The 19,036-nt window shown below is 46.1% G+C and overlaps 2 protein-coding genes across 2 annotated transcripts in view; one reads left to right on the plus strand and one right to left on the minus strand.

The window, feature by feature from the left end:
- slc35b4 (solute carrier family 35 member B4) overlaps window positions 1–4,287 on the minus strand; it is a 50,095-nt gene extending 45,808 nt beyond the window's left edge. The window contains exon 1 of the mRNA XM_072471119.1: window positions 4,065–4,287. Coding sequence (XP_072327220.1) covers window positions 4,065–4,141 — 77 coding nt within the window. The 5' untranslated portion in view covers window positions 4,142–4,287. The remainder of the gene's footprint in view (window positions 1–4,064) is intronic.
- A 3,309-nt stretch (window positions 4,288–7,596) lies between these two features.
- LOC140387866 (uncharacterized) overlaps window positions 7,597–19,036 on the plus strand; it is a 77,025-nt gene continuing 65,585 nt past the window's right edge. The window contains exons 1-4 of the mRNA XM_072471120.1: window positions 7,597–7,796; window positions 10,499–10,609; window positions 13,984–14,173; window positions 17,827–18,027. Of these exons, the coding sequence (XP_072327221.1) occupies window positions 7,624–7,796; window positions 10,499–10,609; window positions 13,984–14,173; window positions 17,827–18,027 (675 nt within the window). The 5' untranslated portion in view covers window positions 7,597–7,623. The remainder of the gene's footprint in view (window positions 7,797–10,498; window positions 10,610–13,983; window positions 14,174–17,826; window positions 18,028–19,036) is intronic.

Raw genomic sequence — 19,036 nt, forward strand, 5'->3', positions numbered from 1 at the left:
TATATTTTAGCAAAGGATCCTCGAGACAAGAGCGATCATAGCATGATAGAATTTCACCTTCATTTTGAGGGTGAGAAGCGTGGGTCTAATCCCCCAATAACTTCCAAAGGGTTTGATATATAGAGCAACAGATCGTCAGCGTACCGAGAGACCCTATGATCCACATCCTCACACACTATCCCCTGCCAATCCTTTAACGCTCTAAGCACCATTGCCAATGGCTCTATCGCCAAGGCAAAGAGCAATGGGGAGAGTGGGCAACTCTGCCTCGTCCCAGGGTGCAACCCAAGCTCACCCCATTCGTTCGCACACTTGCTGTCGGTGTCTGGTACAACAGCCAGATCCAATCCACAAATGCCTGCCAAACACAAACTCCCCAACACCTCCCTCAAATAGTCCCTCTCCACCCGGTCAAAGGCCTTTTTGCATCCATGGCAACCACTACCTCCACACTTCGTTCCTCCAGGGGCATCATTATAACATTTAACAACCGCCCGATGTTAGCCGACAGATGCTTCCCCTTTACAAACCCTGTCTGATCCTCCTCGCCTCATTGAACACCATTACCAGCAGGGGCCCCAGAAACGTTTGATAAAATTCCACCAGGAACCCGTCTGTGCCTGGGAGCTTCCCTGCCTACATCGCTCCCATGCCCTCCAACACCTCTACCAGCCCAATGGGGCTTCCAGTCCCTTCACCAGATTCTCCTCCACCCAAGGGAACTCCAACCCATCCAAGAAACGCCTCATTCTCTCCACCCTGGCTGGGGGTTCCGACTCATATAGTCTCTTATAAAAGTCCTTGAACACCCATTCACTCCCACCGGGTCCAGGTTCATACTCGCCTTTTCCCCATATTCATAGAACCGCCCCTCTAGCCCTCCTCAACTGCCCTACCACCTTACCCATAGATATCAGTCCAAACTCCATCAGGAGTTTTTTGATTTATTATTGTCATATGTATCAGTATACAGTGAAAAGTATTGTTTCTTGCATGCTGTACAAACAATGCATACCGTACATAGGCAAGGAAGGAGAGACTGCAGAATATAATGTTACAGTCATAGCAAGGTGTAGAGAAAAGATCAACTTAATACGAGGTAGGTCCATTCAAAAGTCTGATGGCAGTAGGGAAGTTTCTGCCGCTCCCTCAACAACACCGCCTCCGGGCCTCGGCATACCTCCTATCCAAGTGCAGAATCTTATCCACTAACCTCGCCATCTCCGTCCGCTCCCTCTTGTCTCTATGCATCTGTATTGAAATAAACTCAGCCCCCTCACCACCGCTTTCAGTGCCTCCTATACCGTGGCTGCCGAAACCTCAACAATGTCATTCAACTCCACATATCCCCGAATAGCAGCCCTTACCCACTCACAAATCTCCTCATCTGCTAACAGCTCCACATCTAACCTCCACTGCCGGTGCTGCCCCCCTCCCCCCGATCCACCTGCAAGTCCACCCAATGCGGCGCATGGTCTGAAACCACAATCAGCGAGTACTCCGAACCGACCACAACCGCCAACAACATCCAGTCCATCACAAAATAATCGATCCGGGAGTACACCCTATGTAATGGGAGAAAAACAAAAATGATTTCGCCCTCGGCCTACCAAACCTCCACGGGTCCACTCCTCCCATACGCTCCATAAACCCTTTCAATTCCCTGGCTGATATCCTCATCGACCTCAGGACTTGACAGATCCCATTTTGGCTCCAGAACCGTGTTAAAATCCCCCACCATTATCAGCCGGTGCGAGTCCAGGTCAGGGATCGTCCCCAGCACCCGCCTCATAAACACTACATCGTCCCAGTTTGGGGTGTAAACATTCACTCACACCACCAGCATCCCCTCCAATTTCCCACTTACCATACCAGACCTTTCCCCCATAGTCTGCCACTATGTTCCCCACTTCAAACGTTACCCGCTTATTTATTAAGACCACCACCCCCCTTGTCTTCAAATCTAATCCTGAATGAAAGACCTGACCTACCCACCCTTTCCTTAGCCTAGTTCGATCCCCGATCTTCAGGTGCATTTCCTGCAAGAATGCCACATCCGCCTTTAAGCACCTCAAATGCGCGAACACGTGGGACTTCTTGACCGGCCTATTCAACCCTCTCACATTCAATGTGATTAGCCTGTTGCTATGAGATCATTAATTAACCCCATCTTATTACACATTGGCAGGTCTAAAGTGACACGTCTAAAATAACCTTTTCCTTAGTTGCTTCCTGAAACATTGTTCTCAGAAGCTGTATCTAATACTCTTGTGAACGTATTCCAAAGGCTACCATTGCCAATTTGATTTGTCAAAAAATTCCTTCTGTTTGAAACAGCAATTTACTACTTTGTTCCAGTTAGTAAACTGTATTCACTGGTCTCAACATGGCCTCCTTAACATTGGGGATACTAAATGCAGACTGGGTGACCATTCTGCAGGACACTTCCATTCAGTTCACAGACCGGATCTGCCACTTTAATTCTCTACCTTCCTCCCATTCTGAGTTTCCTGTCCCTGGCCTGCTGTAATGTTCTAATAAAGTTCAACACAAGGTTGAGGAACAGCACCTCATCTCGTGACTAGGCTTTTTATAGTTTTCTGGAATCAACATCAAGTTCAACAATTGTAGATCAATCTCTGGTTTCATTTTGGGGGGTTTTCCTGCTCGTTTCTCTCTCATTTCCTTTTCATTGCTTTCAGACAGCAGCTACTCAGAATACTACCAGTCACACCGGTCATGTGAGAGTACCTTTAAGAAATGGGTGTTTATAAAAATATCTGTAGTGGATGTCACTTTAAGAAATGTTTGTCTGCTCAAGTGGTTGAAGAGTGTGGGTGGAGCTGAGCTCTAGCACTGCTTTTTAGTTTCGCTTTGAGGAAAAGCTTGGGTGTGTCTGTGTTTTTTAGTTTTGTTTTAGTGTTGGAGCTGCAGCCAGCCAAAGAAGGTGTAATTTTGATCTCTCTGCCATCTAAAGACTATCTCTAGATCATTTGGTGAATTCAGAGTGAATGAACGGACATCGCGCAACAATCACCAGGCAGGAATGTTCCCTTCCAGTCGGGGAACACTTCAGCAGTCAAGGGCATTCAGCCTCTGATCTCCGGGTAAGCGTTCTCCAAGGCGGCCTTCAGGACGCGCGACAACGCAGAATCGCCGAGCAGAAACTTATAGCCAAGTTCCACACAAGAATGCGGCCTCAACTGGGACCTGGGATTCATGTCGCATTACATTCATCCCCCACCATCTGGCCTGCGAAATCCTACCAACTGTCCTGGCTTGATACAATTCACACCTCTTTAACCTGGGGTTACCCCATCTCTGGATCTGTAAAGATTTAATCACCTGCTAATGGTCGCATTCCAAGCATTGTTTGTCATCTTTGAATTTGTCTATATATGTGTTTCTGGAACATACCTCTTCATTCACCTGAGGAAGGAGCAGCGCTCTGAAAGCTAGTGACATTGAAACAAACCTGTTGTACTTTAACCTGGTGTTGTAAGACTTCGTACTGTGCTCAACCCAGTCCAACGCCGGCATCTCCACATCACACATCCTCTGGACACACATTTACTTTCTTTACCTGTCCCATTACAACTTGATTTGTCCACACACCATGAAACATTTGCTATTTAATCTCTCTTGCCTTCTGCCCTATCGTAGACCTTCCCTTTCGTTCAGTTTCCCCACTCTCATGCCTTCACTTTTTAAATGCACATGACATTTCTAACTTTTCGCTGTACTGATTAAATGTCACAGACCTGAAACATTAACTCTGTTTCTCTCTCTCCACAGATGCTGCCAAACCTGCTGGATATGTCAGCATTTTCTGTTTTGATTTCAGAGTTCCAGAATTCGTAGTAATTTGTTTCAAGAATGGTCATATCCCTTGTGCTCACCTGCATTAAATAAAAGGCAATCATCAGATCCCTGGTCTCAGTTAGATTTAAGTAAATGCAATGTTCAGACCCCTGGTTATCGCTTAGACTGAAGTGAAGGCAGTGGTCATCCTGGTTCTCACCTAGATTCAAGTGAAGGCAGTGGTCATCTTGGTTCTCACTCACCTGGCCAACAGTTCCAGAAACACAACGTTGCTGGTGCAGCCCAGGAACACCAGGCCAATGGCGAAGCCCGGGTGCATTTTGCCGCACACCTGCAGGGATGGGGTGACGATACCCCGATCGAGCTGGCCCCGCTCGCTCCTTCTGCTCCACTCACTGGGCCCGGGGCCGATCCGTCCACCGCCGAGCCGCCATCCCGTATCCCCGCCGGACAAGGCCCGCTGCGCATGCTCGCCGCGCAATGCGCGCCGGGTGTTGAAGTTCTTGGGTGGCAGGGCGGACACTGCGTGCGCCGCGCATGCCGGGGGTTGCAGTGCAGGCGGGGCGGGCGGCTGCGGCCCGGCTGACGTGACTACAGTTCCCGGCGGACATTGCAGGCTGCCTGGGAAACCGTTGTGGTCACGGTGAGTGAACCAAATGTGAGGCAATCGGAAGGGTGGATGGACTTCACGAAAACTATCAATTGTTTCGTTTCCTCTGTTTTGGGGGATATGGTGTATTTTAATCATAGAATTTATTGTTCTCCGTGGGAGCCAATTTTACATTCTGGCCATTCTGGGTCGAGTAAGTTTCTGCCGAATTTCCTATTCAGGAGAAACATCTTTAGCAGTTAAAGTATGCCGCTTGCTGTGACAAGAAGCTGGATAAATACACAAGGGACAAAGAACAGAAAGTGGATGATGAGGAGAAACTATAGCGAGAAATATAAAAGCAGCCGATAATAGCTGAGGTATATACAAAAAGGAGGAGAGTAGCTAAAGTAAACGTTGCTCCCTTAAAGGATGAGACTGGGAAATCAATGGAAATAAGTACATATGGTAGAGACTTTGTATAAATATTTATGTCATCACAGAAGAAGACATTGAATGCATTCCAATAATGATAGAAAACCAGGAGGCAAAATAGAGCGACAAATTTAATCTTACCACTAGAGAAAGGTACATGGCGAACTAATCAGGCTAAATGATGACAGGTTCGCTGGACCTGCCATCCTGCATTCTGGGGTCGCCAAAGCTCTCAGTGCACACCCCTGCTTTCCATTGCTGAGCCCCTTAATCAGGCACTGGGCACCTGACAGGAGGGACTATCACCCCTCCCATCATGAGCCCACAAGCAACCTGGACAGAAAGAATGGGGATGAGAAACGTATCAGCCATGATTGAATGGCAGAGCAAGCACAATGGGCTGAATAGCCTAATTCTGCTCCTCTATCTTATGGTCTTGTGGATTGCTTTTCAGGTTTCCCTCATGGCGAATCACTCACCAATGTGATGAGGCCCTTAAGTAGGCAATCCTTGCTCACTTAAGGGCCTGTATTAGTGGCAGGACAGGAAGACTTTTCATGAACCTTCTCACCCTGGATTTAATCAGGGCAAAGGCTTTTTATTCGGAATTTCTGTCTTTTCCCCTTAATTTGCTGACTTGAGTTTCGGTGGCATAGTGGTGTGCATTGCTGCCTCACAGTGCCAGGGACCAGGTGGCACAGTGGATAGCACTGCTGCCTCACAGCACCAGAGACCCTGGTTCAATTCCGGCCTTGGGTGACTGTGTGCAATTTGCACATTCTCCCCGTGTCTGCGTGGGTTTCAAAGAACAAAGAAAAGTACAGCACAGGAACAGGCCTTTCGGCCCTCCAAGCCCGTGCCGACCATTCTGCCCGACTAAACTACAATCTTCTACACTTCCTGGGTCCGTATCCCTCTATTCCCATCCTATTCATGCATTTGTCAAGATGCCCCTCCAATGCCACTATCGTCCCTGCTTCCACCACCTCCTCCGGTAGCGAGTTCCAGGCACCCACTACCCTCTGTGTAAAAAAACTTGCCTCATGCATCTACACTAAACCTTGCCCCTCGCACCTTAAACCTATGCCCCCTTAGTAATTGACCCCTCTATCCTGGGGAAAAGCCTCTGACTATCCACTCTTGTCTATGCCCCTCATAATTTTGTAGACCTCTAACAGGTCGCCCCTCAACCTCCGTCGTTCCAGTGAGAACAAACCGAGTTTATTCAACTGCTCCTCATAGCTAATGCCCTCCATACCAGGCAACATCCTGGTAAATCTCTTCTGCACCCTCTCTAAAGCCTCCACATCCTTCTGGTAGTGTGGCGACCAGAATTGAACACTATATTCCAAGTGTGGCCTAACTAAGGTTCTATACTGCTGCAACATGACTTGCCAATTTTTACACTCAATGCCCCGGCCAATGAAGGCAAGCATGCCGTATGCCTTCTTGACTACCTTCTCCACCTGTGTTGCCCCTTTCATGTTCCCCAGTTTCAAAGAACAATTCAGCACAAGAACAGGCCCTTCGGTGCTCCAAGTCTGCGCCGATGACATGTCCTATCTATACCAACTGCCTGTATCCTTCTATACCCCGTCTGGTCATGTTTCCTCCCACAGTCCAACGATTCGCAGGTTATGTAGATTGGCATGCTAAGTTGCCCCTTAGTTTCCAAACGTTTTGATGGGATTACTGCATTACGGGGTTGGGTGGAGGTGTGGGCCTAGGCAAACGTGCTCTTTCCTAGGGTCGTGCAGACTCGAGGGCCTCCTGTACTGCAGGGATTCTATGATGGAGCATGCTCGAAGGGCCGAATGGTCTACTCCTACTCCTAAGTCCTATGTTCCTATGAATCTGGACCTGGTCTTTCCAAAGTCTATATTATCTAGTTGGATAATGATTAGGAGCAGGAACCCAGCTAATTGCTTCTCCTATTTCAGGTTGCCAACTCTGGTCAAACATACTTCTGAAGGTGTCATTCCATGACCAACTGTCTCCAAACACCACCCCCACCACACAACTTTGCATTTACACCATTGTTCACCCAACATGCCCATTCTCAAGGTGCATCAATGGGAAAGCAAATATTTTATAACTAGTAAACAGAACAGCTCAAAGAAGATTTTTCAAAGAACAGGCCACAGAAACTAATTGTAGCACTCTCTCTGCCACTGAGGTAAGATCAGCAGACTGAGATACAATCACGGTCTTCCTGGTCATGAAGTATCAGAGGTACATCCCATTGCATTAACCCATGGGAATTTTATTACCTATTTTTCAAGCGCTGGCTAAATAAATAACCGTTTTTTATTCTCTCATGGGCTGTGGGCATTGCTGGGAAGGCCAGCATTTGTTGCGCATGCCTAATTGCCCATGAACTGCCTTGTTGTGCCATTTCAGAGGGAAGTTAGGAATCAAACACATTGCTGTGGGTCTGGAGCCACATGTAGGCCAGACCAGATAAGGATGGCAAATTTTCTTCTCTAAAGGACAATGGTGAACCAGATGGGCTTTTATTACAATCAATGACAGTTTTATGGGATTACCATTACCAAGACTATATTTTCAATTCCAAAATGATTAATTAATTGAATTTAAAATTCTACCAACAGTTGTGGTGGGATTCAATCAATGCCCCCAGTGAATTAACCTTGTGCCTTTGAATTAGTAGTCCAATGACATTACAACTATCCCACCATCTCCCCTAAGTTAACTGCCCATGAGTTAACATATTTCTTCTTTCAGTTAGAAGGCAAGACCTTGATAAGTTATTAAGGATGGCTGGAAATATGATTCAACATCAGTTCATTGAAGACCGTTGCACTGAAATGACCCTAATTCCTTTCACCTGGAATGTTGGAAAAGATGGACCACACTTCTTTCTTGACATGAAAATGTCTCGTCTGAAAGAACTAGTATTGAATTCTATCGTTGGAACAAGAGCCCGCAGGTACATTTTTATAAGGAATTGTGGAGAGATACATTTTGCTGTATTAATTAATTAACTTTTCAAGAGTAGAATAGATATCACACATACAGTGGGTTATATCCACTTACCTTTCAGGATAAGAAAGGAACCCTCCCTTGTTTTTCAAGTTTCAGAATGTTTTAGTAATTATAATTCTGGATCTCATCATCCAGTTTACAAGTAAGAGTTCCTGTGGATTTTTGATTTGATTTTAAACTCACACTCACCCATCTATTAAATAATAACTCAATGTAAAATTAATCCATGTCAATGTAATGGTTTATGTGATGCTCATACCTTAGTAATTGCAACCGAAAACGGAATACATTTTCCCCAGTCTGTACTAAGTTAATTTACTTGGCCCAGGCAGAAAATTGGGAGATTTCGGGCACGATTTGTGCTGAGTTGGGATGACTCAGTAGATCTTTGAAAAATGGAAGGCAGGACACTATTTCTGGCAGATCCCACTCTCATCAATGAGAGGAAGGGGGGATGGTGAATCAATAGGCATGAAACAAGAATCTTCTAACCGTTTTGAGTTCAAACAGACCCCGTTTTCACTGTTCCAAGGGCCTTGACCCACAGTGTAGAAATTACGATTTAATAAAGGAGGCATAAAAGATTGTGAAAGGTGTGTTTAAGATGTGTTTAAGTGGCATGATTTGAAGTGATTTAAATCCCCATTCGTTTAAAATTATAGGGAAATAAATAGTCTGCAGCTTTCACTGCGAGTAAAAAAAAAGACATCTGCTGCAGTGCATTGATTGACAGGTCTTCTGGTATAGCTTTAAAAAACTATTAGCCCCGTTTTTGCAAGTTCAGTACACTTTATTGTTTAGATTTTCTATATTTTGTTATTGTAGCTGAGCCCTTTATGAAAGTTTGGCTGGGTTTCAAACGGTTTCACCTCTGGGTGAACCCTAACAGACACCCTCTCGTGGCAAACTTAATTTTCTCCAGACAGAGAAAGCTAGCCATGTCAGTTAGCCAGGTCTCCAATTTCGGGAGCTTCGAGTCCCTCCATGCTAATAGTATCCACCTCCGGGCTACCAGGGAAGCAAAGGCCAGAACATCTGCCTCTTTCTCTTCCTGGATTCCCGGATCCTGCGACACCCCGAAAATCGCCACCTCTGGACTCATTGCCACCCTCGTATTTAATACCTTGGACATGACGTCGGCAAACCTCTGCCAAAATCCCCTCAGTTTTGGACATGCCCAGAACATGTGGACATGGTTCGCTGGCCCGCCCCGCACACTTCGCACACCTGTCCTCCACCCCAAAGAATCTGCTCATCCAGGTCACCATCATGTGAGCCTGGTGAACGACCTTAAAATGGATCAGGCTGAGCCTGTCAAATGTTGCGGTCGCATTGACCCTACCCAACGTGTCCGCTCAGAGGCCCTCCTCTATCTCTCCCCCCAGCCCCTCCTCCCACTTACGCTTCAGCTCCTCGGTCTGCGTCTCCTCCGAACCCATAAGCTCTTTATATATGTCCGAGACACTCCCCTCTCCTATCCATCCTCTAGAGACCACCCTATCCTGAATCCCCCTCAGCGGCAGGAGTGTGAAGATTGGTACCTGCCTCCACAGAAAGTCCCGCACCTGCAGATATCAAAATTAATTTCCCCCGCCAATACAAACTTCTCCTCCAGCGCCTTCGTATTCGGGAAGCTTCCTTTTATAAACAAGTCTCCCATCCTCTCAATCCCCGCTCTCCGCCAAATTCGGAAGCCCCCGTCCATCCCCCCCCCCGGGGCAAACCGGTGATTATCGCAGATTGGGGACCACACCAATGCCCCGAGATTTGTGCCCTTACAAGAAGCCGCCTCCATGCGCACCCACGCCGGCTCCCCCCCCCCCCCCCCCCCCCACACACCAGCCACCTCCTCAACATGGCTATATTAGCCACCCAGTAATAATTGCTGAAATTCGGCAGCGCCAGCCCACCCTCCTCCCACTCCGCTCGAGCATTGCCCTCTTCACTCGCGGGGACTTTCCCCCCCGGAAAAGTTTTTTTTAAAGCAAAACAATGTTTATTCTATGAACTCAAGTTAATCTTTTTAAAACACACAGTGAACATCTTAGCAACCATCAATTCAAATATAACCCCAAAGAATACAATACTAATTAATCCTTCAGCTGTCCTTTTAACATCCATAAGACTTTAAAAAAACCTTTGAACAGAAGCACATCAGTTTAAAGTCACTACTGAGAGCAGTTATTAGTTTTAAATCACCAAAAGATCGATTTACAGGCTTTAGATTACAAAGAGAGAGAGACTCATACACCTTCTGGCTGTGACTGCAGCTATGCAGCTCTGAAAATGAAACTAAAACACACCCTGCAGCAAACAGCCTAAAACAAAAGTAAAAAGCTGACAGACAGACCGGCTCCACCCACTCTCTGACATCATGATAAACACCCATTTCTGAAAGGTACATTTCTTCAACACCCATTTCTTAAATGTACTCTCACATGACAACGGGGCTCATTTATATGGAGAGTGCTGCCTTATTAGTGAAAATCTGGCCCTAGACGGATTCAGTCTGAGTGGATATAAATAACTAACAGCCTGATTCCCCTGCTGACCTTTCCTTTGCAAGAGCCTCTAGAATATTTGAGTTTAAAATGTGCAACACCAATTACTAGCGTGAAAATGAATCTCATTCTGTTTGCAATGCAGGATTCTAAAAATCAACATCTCCTTAAATGAATTGAAAGAACTGCAGTGTGAGAGCCTATCTCCCTTTGTGAATCTACATGAGCTAAATGTGTCACTCAATTCACTGCGCAGGTAAATGCTAGTTTCATTGATAATCATCAGTAAGTTACCTGAATGGCTAAGGGCTCATGAGCCCTCATGTTCCTGTGAGGGCTTCCTACCTTTTCTTTCCACTGATTTGCAACATTTTAGTTTCAAAACTTACCATCGTCATTGATTAGTCCTTGAATTAGCCAGGGCATCTGCAATCCTCAGACTGACACAACAGCAGTACTGAACAAGTCAATGAAAGAGCGACAATGGATAGGCCGGCACTGTAGCACAGTGGTTAGCACTGTTGTTTCACAGCTCCAGGGTCCCAGGTTCGATTCCCGGCTTGAGTCACTGTCTGTGTGGAGTCTGCATGTTCTCCCCGTGTCTGCATGGGTTTCCTCCGGGTGCTCTGGTTTCCTCCCACAGTCCAAAGATGTGCAGGTTAGGTGGATTGGCCATGCTAAATTGCCCCTAGCAAAAAGGTTAGGTGGGGTTACTGGGTTACAGGGATGGGGTGGAGATATGGGCTTGAGTGGGATGCTCTTTCCAAGAGCCAGTGCAGACTCGATAGGCCGAATGACCTCCTTCTGCACTGTAAACCATGTACTGTAGCATAAATAACATGCACATTACAACTTTAATATATAGACAAAAGGTTTAATTTATTTGCAGGTTCTCAGCCAACATTTATTGCTTATCAACTACTAAGTGGCTTTCTAGGCCACTTCAGAGGGCAGTTAAACATCAACCACATACTCTGGACCTGGAGTCACACATAGGTCTGAATCGGGTAAGAACGGCAAATTTCCTGTCCTAGAGGACGTCGGAAAACCACATGGTTTTTGAGAGAAATCCAGTATTTTATAGTCCCTGGGTGATATTTAATGGCGGTGGTTGGGGCCTCGCCTCACCGAGGTGCCAATGAAAGTCCTAGACTGTCTCTTTTTGGGGGAACGGCAGCTGAGAGCTGCCAGCCAATCAGAGTCCATACCCTTGCCTTGAAACGGTATGGAGGATAGTGAAAGGAATTCCGAGCTAGTTAGGGTTGAATTATGTCAATTACAATGTTAGACTAGAGCCTAATATCTCATTAGACTATTTTGTATCTCAGGGAAGAATTTCACAAAGGAATAACTCCTTGAGTATTTTACTTTTGACTTAGCAGATTCTGCTGGAGTTTAAATAAATGGAGAAAAGAATCTGCAGAAGGAATGTAACTGATGGACTGAATGGCAGTTCCCTTCTACATTGTGGGCCTTTATTTCAAATTATTTCATTCAGGCCACTGAGACTTTAATTCTAAACATAAACTAATCCAGCACTGTACCATCCAGAATTCACTATTAGAAGAGATTTCTGACAGCCCGATTTTGTTTCAAATGTTGCTCTGAAGATCAGAAGGGGAAAGTCAAATGGCATTTTTCTGAAACACCAATATTGGGGTTGGTCTTCAGTTGTAGTGGTGATCTGTTTGGTTCCAGCCAAAAATCCATGAGGCTGCACAAAGGTTAGAAGCAACAGATACCACTCAGAGCAACTGTCAGCAAAACTGACAGCTTAATTTGTTGTTTAGAAAGTCATTCAGCGTGGTCTTCAGTTGTGGTGGTTTTACTGTATTGCTCTGCAACAGCTCAGCAGCTTTCCCTCACCCCCTCAAAGACAGGCCCTCACCTCTTCTCGGTCTACAGTAATGTAACTCCTTGTTAACCGGCATTTTTGATGAATGGGCATCATCCATTCCTGGAACATTCAGGTAACAAAAATGTTACTGTAATGGAAAATATATAAGAAATGAATGTAAGGAAAGCTTTGTCCTCAAATAATTGTGTTTGGGGGTTTTGCCAGAATAAATAGAGAGAAACTATTTTCACCTACAGGAGGATTGGTAACCAGAAGGCACAGACATTCAAAAACACCCAAAACGTTCACTCCCTCCACCACCGACACACAGCAGCAACAGTGTGTACCATTTACAAGATGTACTGCAGGAACTTACCAAGTCTTCACAGACAGCATCTTCTGAACTTCCAACCGCTCTCACCTTCAAGGACAAGGGCTGCAGATACATGGGTGCACCAACATCTGGAAGAAGCCGCCGTCCTCCCTTCCGCCCCCCAAGCAACTCACCCTTCTGACTTAGAAATGCATCACTGTTCCTTCTGTGTTGCTGGGTCAAAATCCTGGAACTCCCTCCCTAACAGCACTGTGGGGTATACTTGCACTAGATGAACTGCAGCAGTTGAAGTAAGCTGCTCATCACCACCTTCTCAAGGGCAATTAGAGATGGGCCACAAATGCTGGCCTAGCCAGCGAAGCCCACATCCCATGAATTAATTAAAAGAAATCGCAAATGGGGCGGCACGTGGCACAGTGGTTGGCACTGCTGCCTACGGCACTGAGGACCCAGGTTTGAATCCTAGCCCTGGGTCACTGTCCGTGTGGAGTTTGCACATTCTCCCCGTGTCGCATGGATTTCACCCCCATAACCCAAAGATGTGCTGGTTAGGTGGATTGGCCACACTAAATTGCCTCTTAATTGGAAAAAAAAAAAATAATAATTGGATACTCTAAATTTATAATAAGAAAATGGCAAATGAACCAGAGGGAGAGGAGGAAATGTATTTTTATGCAGCAGGGTGTTATGATGTAGAATGTGCTATCTGAAAACAAGCAGATTCACAAATAACTTTCAAAAGAGAATTGGAAAATTACAGGAAAAATAATATTTTTAGGGCTATGGAGAAAGAAAATTCCATGGGACTAATTGGGTAACTCTTTCAAAGAGTTGACACAGGCTTGATGGATTGTATGGGCTCTTTTGAGCTATAACATTCCATGAATTAGAGTACAGATAGTGTCTGTTTCAAACTGTAATAAAATTGGTGACTGAATATACTCTGCCTGTCCCTTGCTGGTGTAGTGTGCAAGCTAGCGTTTCCAGACAGCAGTTATGTCCTGCAGATACAACTTTCTTCCCTCAGTTTAATAAAGTTATTACTTAAGTGCACCTTTCTGTTCATACTTGCTGCGGAATTCACTTACAAGGACAAGTATTCCAACTTTACATGCTCTTTCTCCTCACTGAACGTTTACTGAGTTAAAATCAGTTGATACATCTTACTGCACTCTACCCTTAATTCCCTTTCGTTGTGTCATCAGATGTGTGTCATTCGTTCCCTCAGTCAGAGTTTACAGGCTTTTAATTGGAGTCAGTTGAATTAAATATTGGTTATATTATGGGCAGGCAATGCAATATCGCCCATTCTGCAGTACTGCCCAAGATGAATTTCTACCTCTAAGTATCTGAAAATTGCCAATGAAATGATTAACCTCAGTTAGTAAATCACCAAGTACTTGTGTTGAAGTTTATTCTCTCTCTTTCTCTTGATATGTGTGTGTGTTTTTTATTGCAGTATTTCATGGCTCAGTGCCTTACCTCACCTGATGGTATTGAACCTGGCGCATAATGATATTGAAACTCTCCAAGGGTTAGAAAGCTGCAAGACGCTGACAGTTCTGAACCTCTCACACAATGGGATCAGGAGCGTTGCCAACCTACCCTTTCTCAACAGCTTGATGGAATTGTATCTCAGCGGCAATCAGGTAACAATTTAGTGACCACCTTTCCAACTATCTAACATTGCGCATTGCCTTGGGATGTATTTACTGTGTTAAAGGTTCTGTATAAATGCAAATTTTGATGGAACGAGCTAAAGGCCAGAACTGAAGATGCACAGATCTCTGGGAGAGTTGTATGGCTGGAGGAAATTAGAGAGCTAGATAGGGTGGCACCATGGCGGATTTGAAAACAATGATGAGTGCTTTAAAGTTGAGGTACAGATCAACACTATTGAGCGATCAGAAGAGACTGAGCGTGAATTGTGTAATGCAGTTTCCGCCAGGATGTTAACAGTTGTACTTGAGGGGACATTGGGTAATCGCACTGTACAATCCTGAAACACACACTCTAGGAAATGTTCCAGGCATTAGCCGTGTCCTTGACCACAACCAAAAGTGAAAGTTTTAGTGGGGGGCTGGTGAAAGAATCAGCTAGTCAGCTTCTGATTGCTACCCATTGAAACCTGTAGGAGAAAGTGAGTGTGTATCAGGTAAAGACAGGATTGGACTTGACTGTGCAGGAAATAGTAGCCTGTGAGGGTTGCTATACAGGCACAGACATGAAGAGCAGATAATTAGGCAATATGGGAGCTGCATGTGACCATCCATCTGTACCATAGCACAGATTGATGTATTAGTCAATGAAATTCAAAAGTCTTCTAAGTACATTTAAATGGTAAAAGGGTAGCAAGAGATAGGGTGGGCAATTTAGGAATCCGATTGCATTAAGATTTTCTAAGTCCCCAGCTATAACCTACTTGATTATCGTTTCCTGAATATTCCTCATGACAGATATTAGGCTAACCAGTCTATAGTTTCCTACTTTATGTCTCCCTCCTTTCTTGAAGAGAGGGGTTACATTTATCGTTTTCCAGGACGGTACGGTGGCGCAATGGTTAGCATTGCTGCCTCATGGCGCCGAGGACCTGGGTTCGATCCCGGCCCCGGGTCACTGTCTGTGTGGGGTTTGCACATTCTCCCCGTTTCTGTGTGGTTCTCACCCCCACAACCCAAAGATGTGCAGTGTAGGTGAATTGGCCATGCCAAAATTTCCCTTAATTGGAAAAGAAAATGAATTGGGTACTTTAAATTTAAAAAAGCATTTACTATTTTCCAATGCGATAGGACCTTTCCAAATTCTATGGAATTTTGGAAAATTAAAACCAATGCATCTGCTTTCTCAGCAGCCACTTCTTTTACGATGAAGTCCACCTGGACCTGGTTGGTCAGGTTGGACCTGCATACATTGGATTTTAGGAGAATAAGATGTAATCTTATTGAAACATACAAGTTCCTGTGGGAACTCGATAGGGTAGATGCTGAAGGGATGTTTCCACTTATGGGAGAGACTAGAACCAGGGGACACAGTACAAAACTAAGGGACTACCCATTTGAGATGGAGATGATGAGAATTTATTTCTCTCAGTGGGCCATTATTCTGTCCAGTTCTCTTCCCCAGAGAGCGGTGGAGGCAGGATCATTGAATATTATTAAGGCTGCATTATATAGATTCTTGAATGTCAAGGGAACCAAAGGGTATATAGATGGTAGACAGGAAAGAAGGGATCACAATTAGTTCAGCCGTGATTTTATCAAATGTGGAAGTAGGCTTGAGAGGCTGAATGGCCTACTCCTACTCTTATTTTATATGCTTGCATGTTCATAGAATCAGATAGGATGCATCTGGTTAGCACTGCTGCTTCACAGTGCCAGGGACCCAGGTTCGATTCTGGCCTTGGGTGATTGTTTGTGTGGTGTACAGGGTCGCTGGTTGGACAGCATGTGCCGCAGGAAGCTCTGCCTCAACAAGGGTACGTTGTGGCACCTGTGCCATGTCCCTGCGGACTTGGGACCACGTGGAGGGGGATACCCGCTACCGGTCAATCATGACGGCAGCCCTGAACCTTTACGTCTCTGGTTCATTCCAGGATTCAAGCAGGGACTTGTGTGCCATATCCCAGCATGGAAGTCACAGATGCCCTGTTTGCCCAGGAAGCTGAATATATAAAGTTTCACCTGGATCCGGCTCATCAAGATGCCGGGGCAGTAGGATTCTCTTCCATTGTCGGGGTGCCCCAGGTCCAGGGGGTAATAGATAGCATGTATGTCGCTTGCGCTCACCGGGTGATCCAGGAGCACTCTTCATCAACAGGAAGATGTTCCATTCCCTGAACGTTCAACCTGTGTGCGACCACCACCTCTAGATCATGCACATGTGTGCACGCTTCCCTGAAAGTGTGCACAGCAGCTACATCCTGGGGCAGTCAGAGACCCATGTGGTCACCCAGGCTGTCGTTGAGTGGTGCATCGGACTGCTTAAAATGTGGTTCCAATGCCTCGACCGCTCTGGTGGTGCACTGCAGAACATTCTCCGGATGGTCGCCCGCCTTGTGGTGGTCTGCTGTGCTCTCCACAACCTGGCACATCAGTGGGGCAACGTTCTGGAGGTGGATGAGGAGGAACATTTAGCCTTGTCAGCGGAGGAGGATGAGGAGGAGACGGTCCAGGAGGGGCTGTAGGACAAACCCAGGGGAGGACCGGCAGGAGCAGCCAGAGGATGGAGGACAGGCAACAGCGGCGAAGATACGGCATGCCCGGCATAGCTTCATCTGTCATCTCACCTCCTCCCCTATTCCCACCCGCTGTCCCTGCCCACCCATCCCCCCTCTCCCGGTTCCACCCTCCCAGGACCTGTGTTACATCACTCAAGGGTGATAGGCCTGTGTCAACAGTATACAAGGCAAGAGGATGGTAATGGCCCACTGTGACCTGAGCTGTGCTGCTCCTTAATCTATGCCAGAGTCTGACTCCTGTTTGTCTGCTGACAGTGCGCTCACACCCGCCACCTGTATGTGGTATGCCTGGAGGAGGGAGGGGCAAATCTAGGACCACCTTACCAGGGGGGGGGGGGGGGGGGGTGTCCTGGGGCCGGGGCTGGCGGAGGGCAAATGGGGGATGGGTTCAGGCCTGCCCACAGTGTAGAATGATGTGACAGAGCTTTCACATGTCTCGCTTGTAAAGTGTTTTACTGGTTTACAATCATGACCCTAACTGTCCCTAGCTACCGATGGTGCCACACCCCTCCCCACCATTCCCCACCAGTGATCTTCATTCTTCTTAGCCTTCCGTGCTCTGCCACTACGTCTAGGTGTGTCCCCAGGATGCGCATCAGTGGTGGAGGCAGCCTGCTGCTTCTGCATCCTGTGGCCTTTGATGCCGCTGGCGGGCGTCCCCTGGAGCGCCTAGGGCCAGAGGGCTCCCTCTGACTTGCTGGTGGCACATGGCTCACCCTGTTCCGCCCGCTGACCTGAAGACGCGCCATTGTCAGGTGCAGGGCTGGTAACTGCCGGCGACACCCTGTAGGGCGGCTCTGGGTCGGCCTCCAGGGCTCCCTCCTCCCGGTCAGTGCCTTTAGCGCCCTGGGGGGTCACCTTAGGATGTATGGGCAGCGGGTCGGCCAGTTCCTGCCCACTACCACACTTAAAAACCTTACCGTTAGATCGCATCCTCTATGTTTCCATGCAGGACCTGGCCTGTGCTGTAAATACCATGAAATTTAATGTATTCAATATAATTCTGTCTTGCTGTCCTATGCTGGAGCTTTGATCACCATATTTTGTGCTTTTAATCTGTTTCAGTTGGAGTCCCTAGAAGGTATTCAGCATGTTCCCCAACTCTGCGAGTTATACATCCAGGGTAACCGTATTTACAGCTTACTGCCTATGTCCAGCTCCCTGGGGCTGTGTGTCCTTGATGCTTCGGAGAATATGATTCCATCCCTCACTGACACCCTGCATGTTCTCGGAAACCTGAGGAGACTGAAGCGGCTGAGACTCAAAGTAAAGATAGCTTTTTTTCCACCAAACTTGCTTTTTAGATTCAATGTTGGGGAATTTATTGAAGTCCATGGAAATAAAAACCAGGAGCGATATGAAATTGACTACCCATTCACTTCCTGGGAAAAACAGACTTGAGGGGCTGATTGACTTACTGCTGTGTTCCCATTTTTGTATCGCCTGTTTTGCACTATTGCACAAAGGCAAAATTATCTCCAGTGACAATTAGCCATTAGTAGTAATACATTGTGGTCAAGCATCATAGAAAAGTCAGTGTCTTTCTACTGTAGCCATTACCCATGTATATAGGAAATGGAGAAGTAGTAGCACAAATTTTTCAAAAATCTTGTTCAGTCAACACTCCAGTCCCTAAAATGCCCACCATTTGTAGACGATAGTAAGCATACCAGCAGATACTGCATGCTCCTTCTCCTATTATGTATTTTCTTTTTATTTTATTTCATTTTCATGTACTATGATCTGTTTGAGCTACTCGCAGAAAAATACTTTTCACTGTACCTCGGCACATGTGACAATAAACAAATACATCCAATCCAATCCAGGAACATCAGGCATAAATGGAACTGTGCAAGAGAGGCAGACAGCCAGAGGGACCATCCCATGAGCTGTATCCAACTTGGACCTGACTTTTATGGCAGCCACAGATTTCAGATTTGTGCTGCAATTCAGTCTGTCAATTTGTACTATACATGCTTTCACTGTGCAGTATCGATCTCTTTGAAGACAAATTTCTGTATACCACACTAATTGTTGATGTTGAAAGATGATGAGCTGAGGTTTCCTATTCACTGTAAACTTGTCGATTAAACATTTATGCGTGTCCAGCAACTGAGCACATTCCAAAACAACAAGCAACCAATGAGGTGAGAATATAAGGCGAAGTAACCTGTAACAGAGGTCTGTAAATTTATGAAAGGGTTTGATAGAGTAGGGCACAGAGAAAGTGTAGAAATACTTGTGCGGTCTTTCTGAAATCGGGGGACGTAAGTAT

The sequence above is a fragment of the Scyliorhinus torazame genome, chromosome 13 (assembly GCF_047496885.1).
Source record: "Scyliorhinus torazame isolate Kashiwa2021f chromosome 13, sScyTor2.1, whole genome shotgun sequence".
In the NCBI taxonomy this organism is placed as follows: Eukaryota; Metazoa; Chordata; class Chondrichthyes; order Carcharhiniformes; family Scyliorhinidae; genus Scyliorhinus; species Scyliorhinus torazame.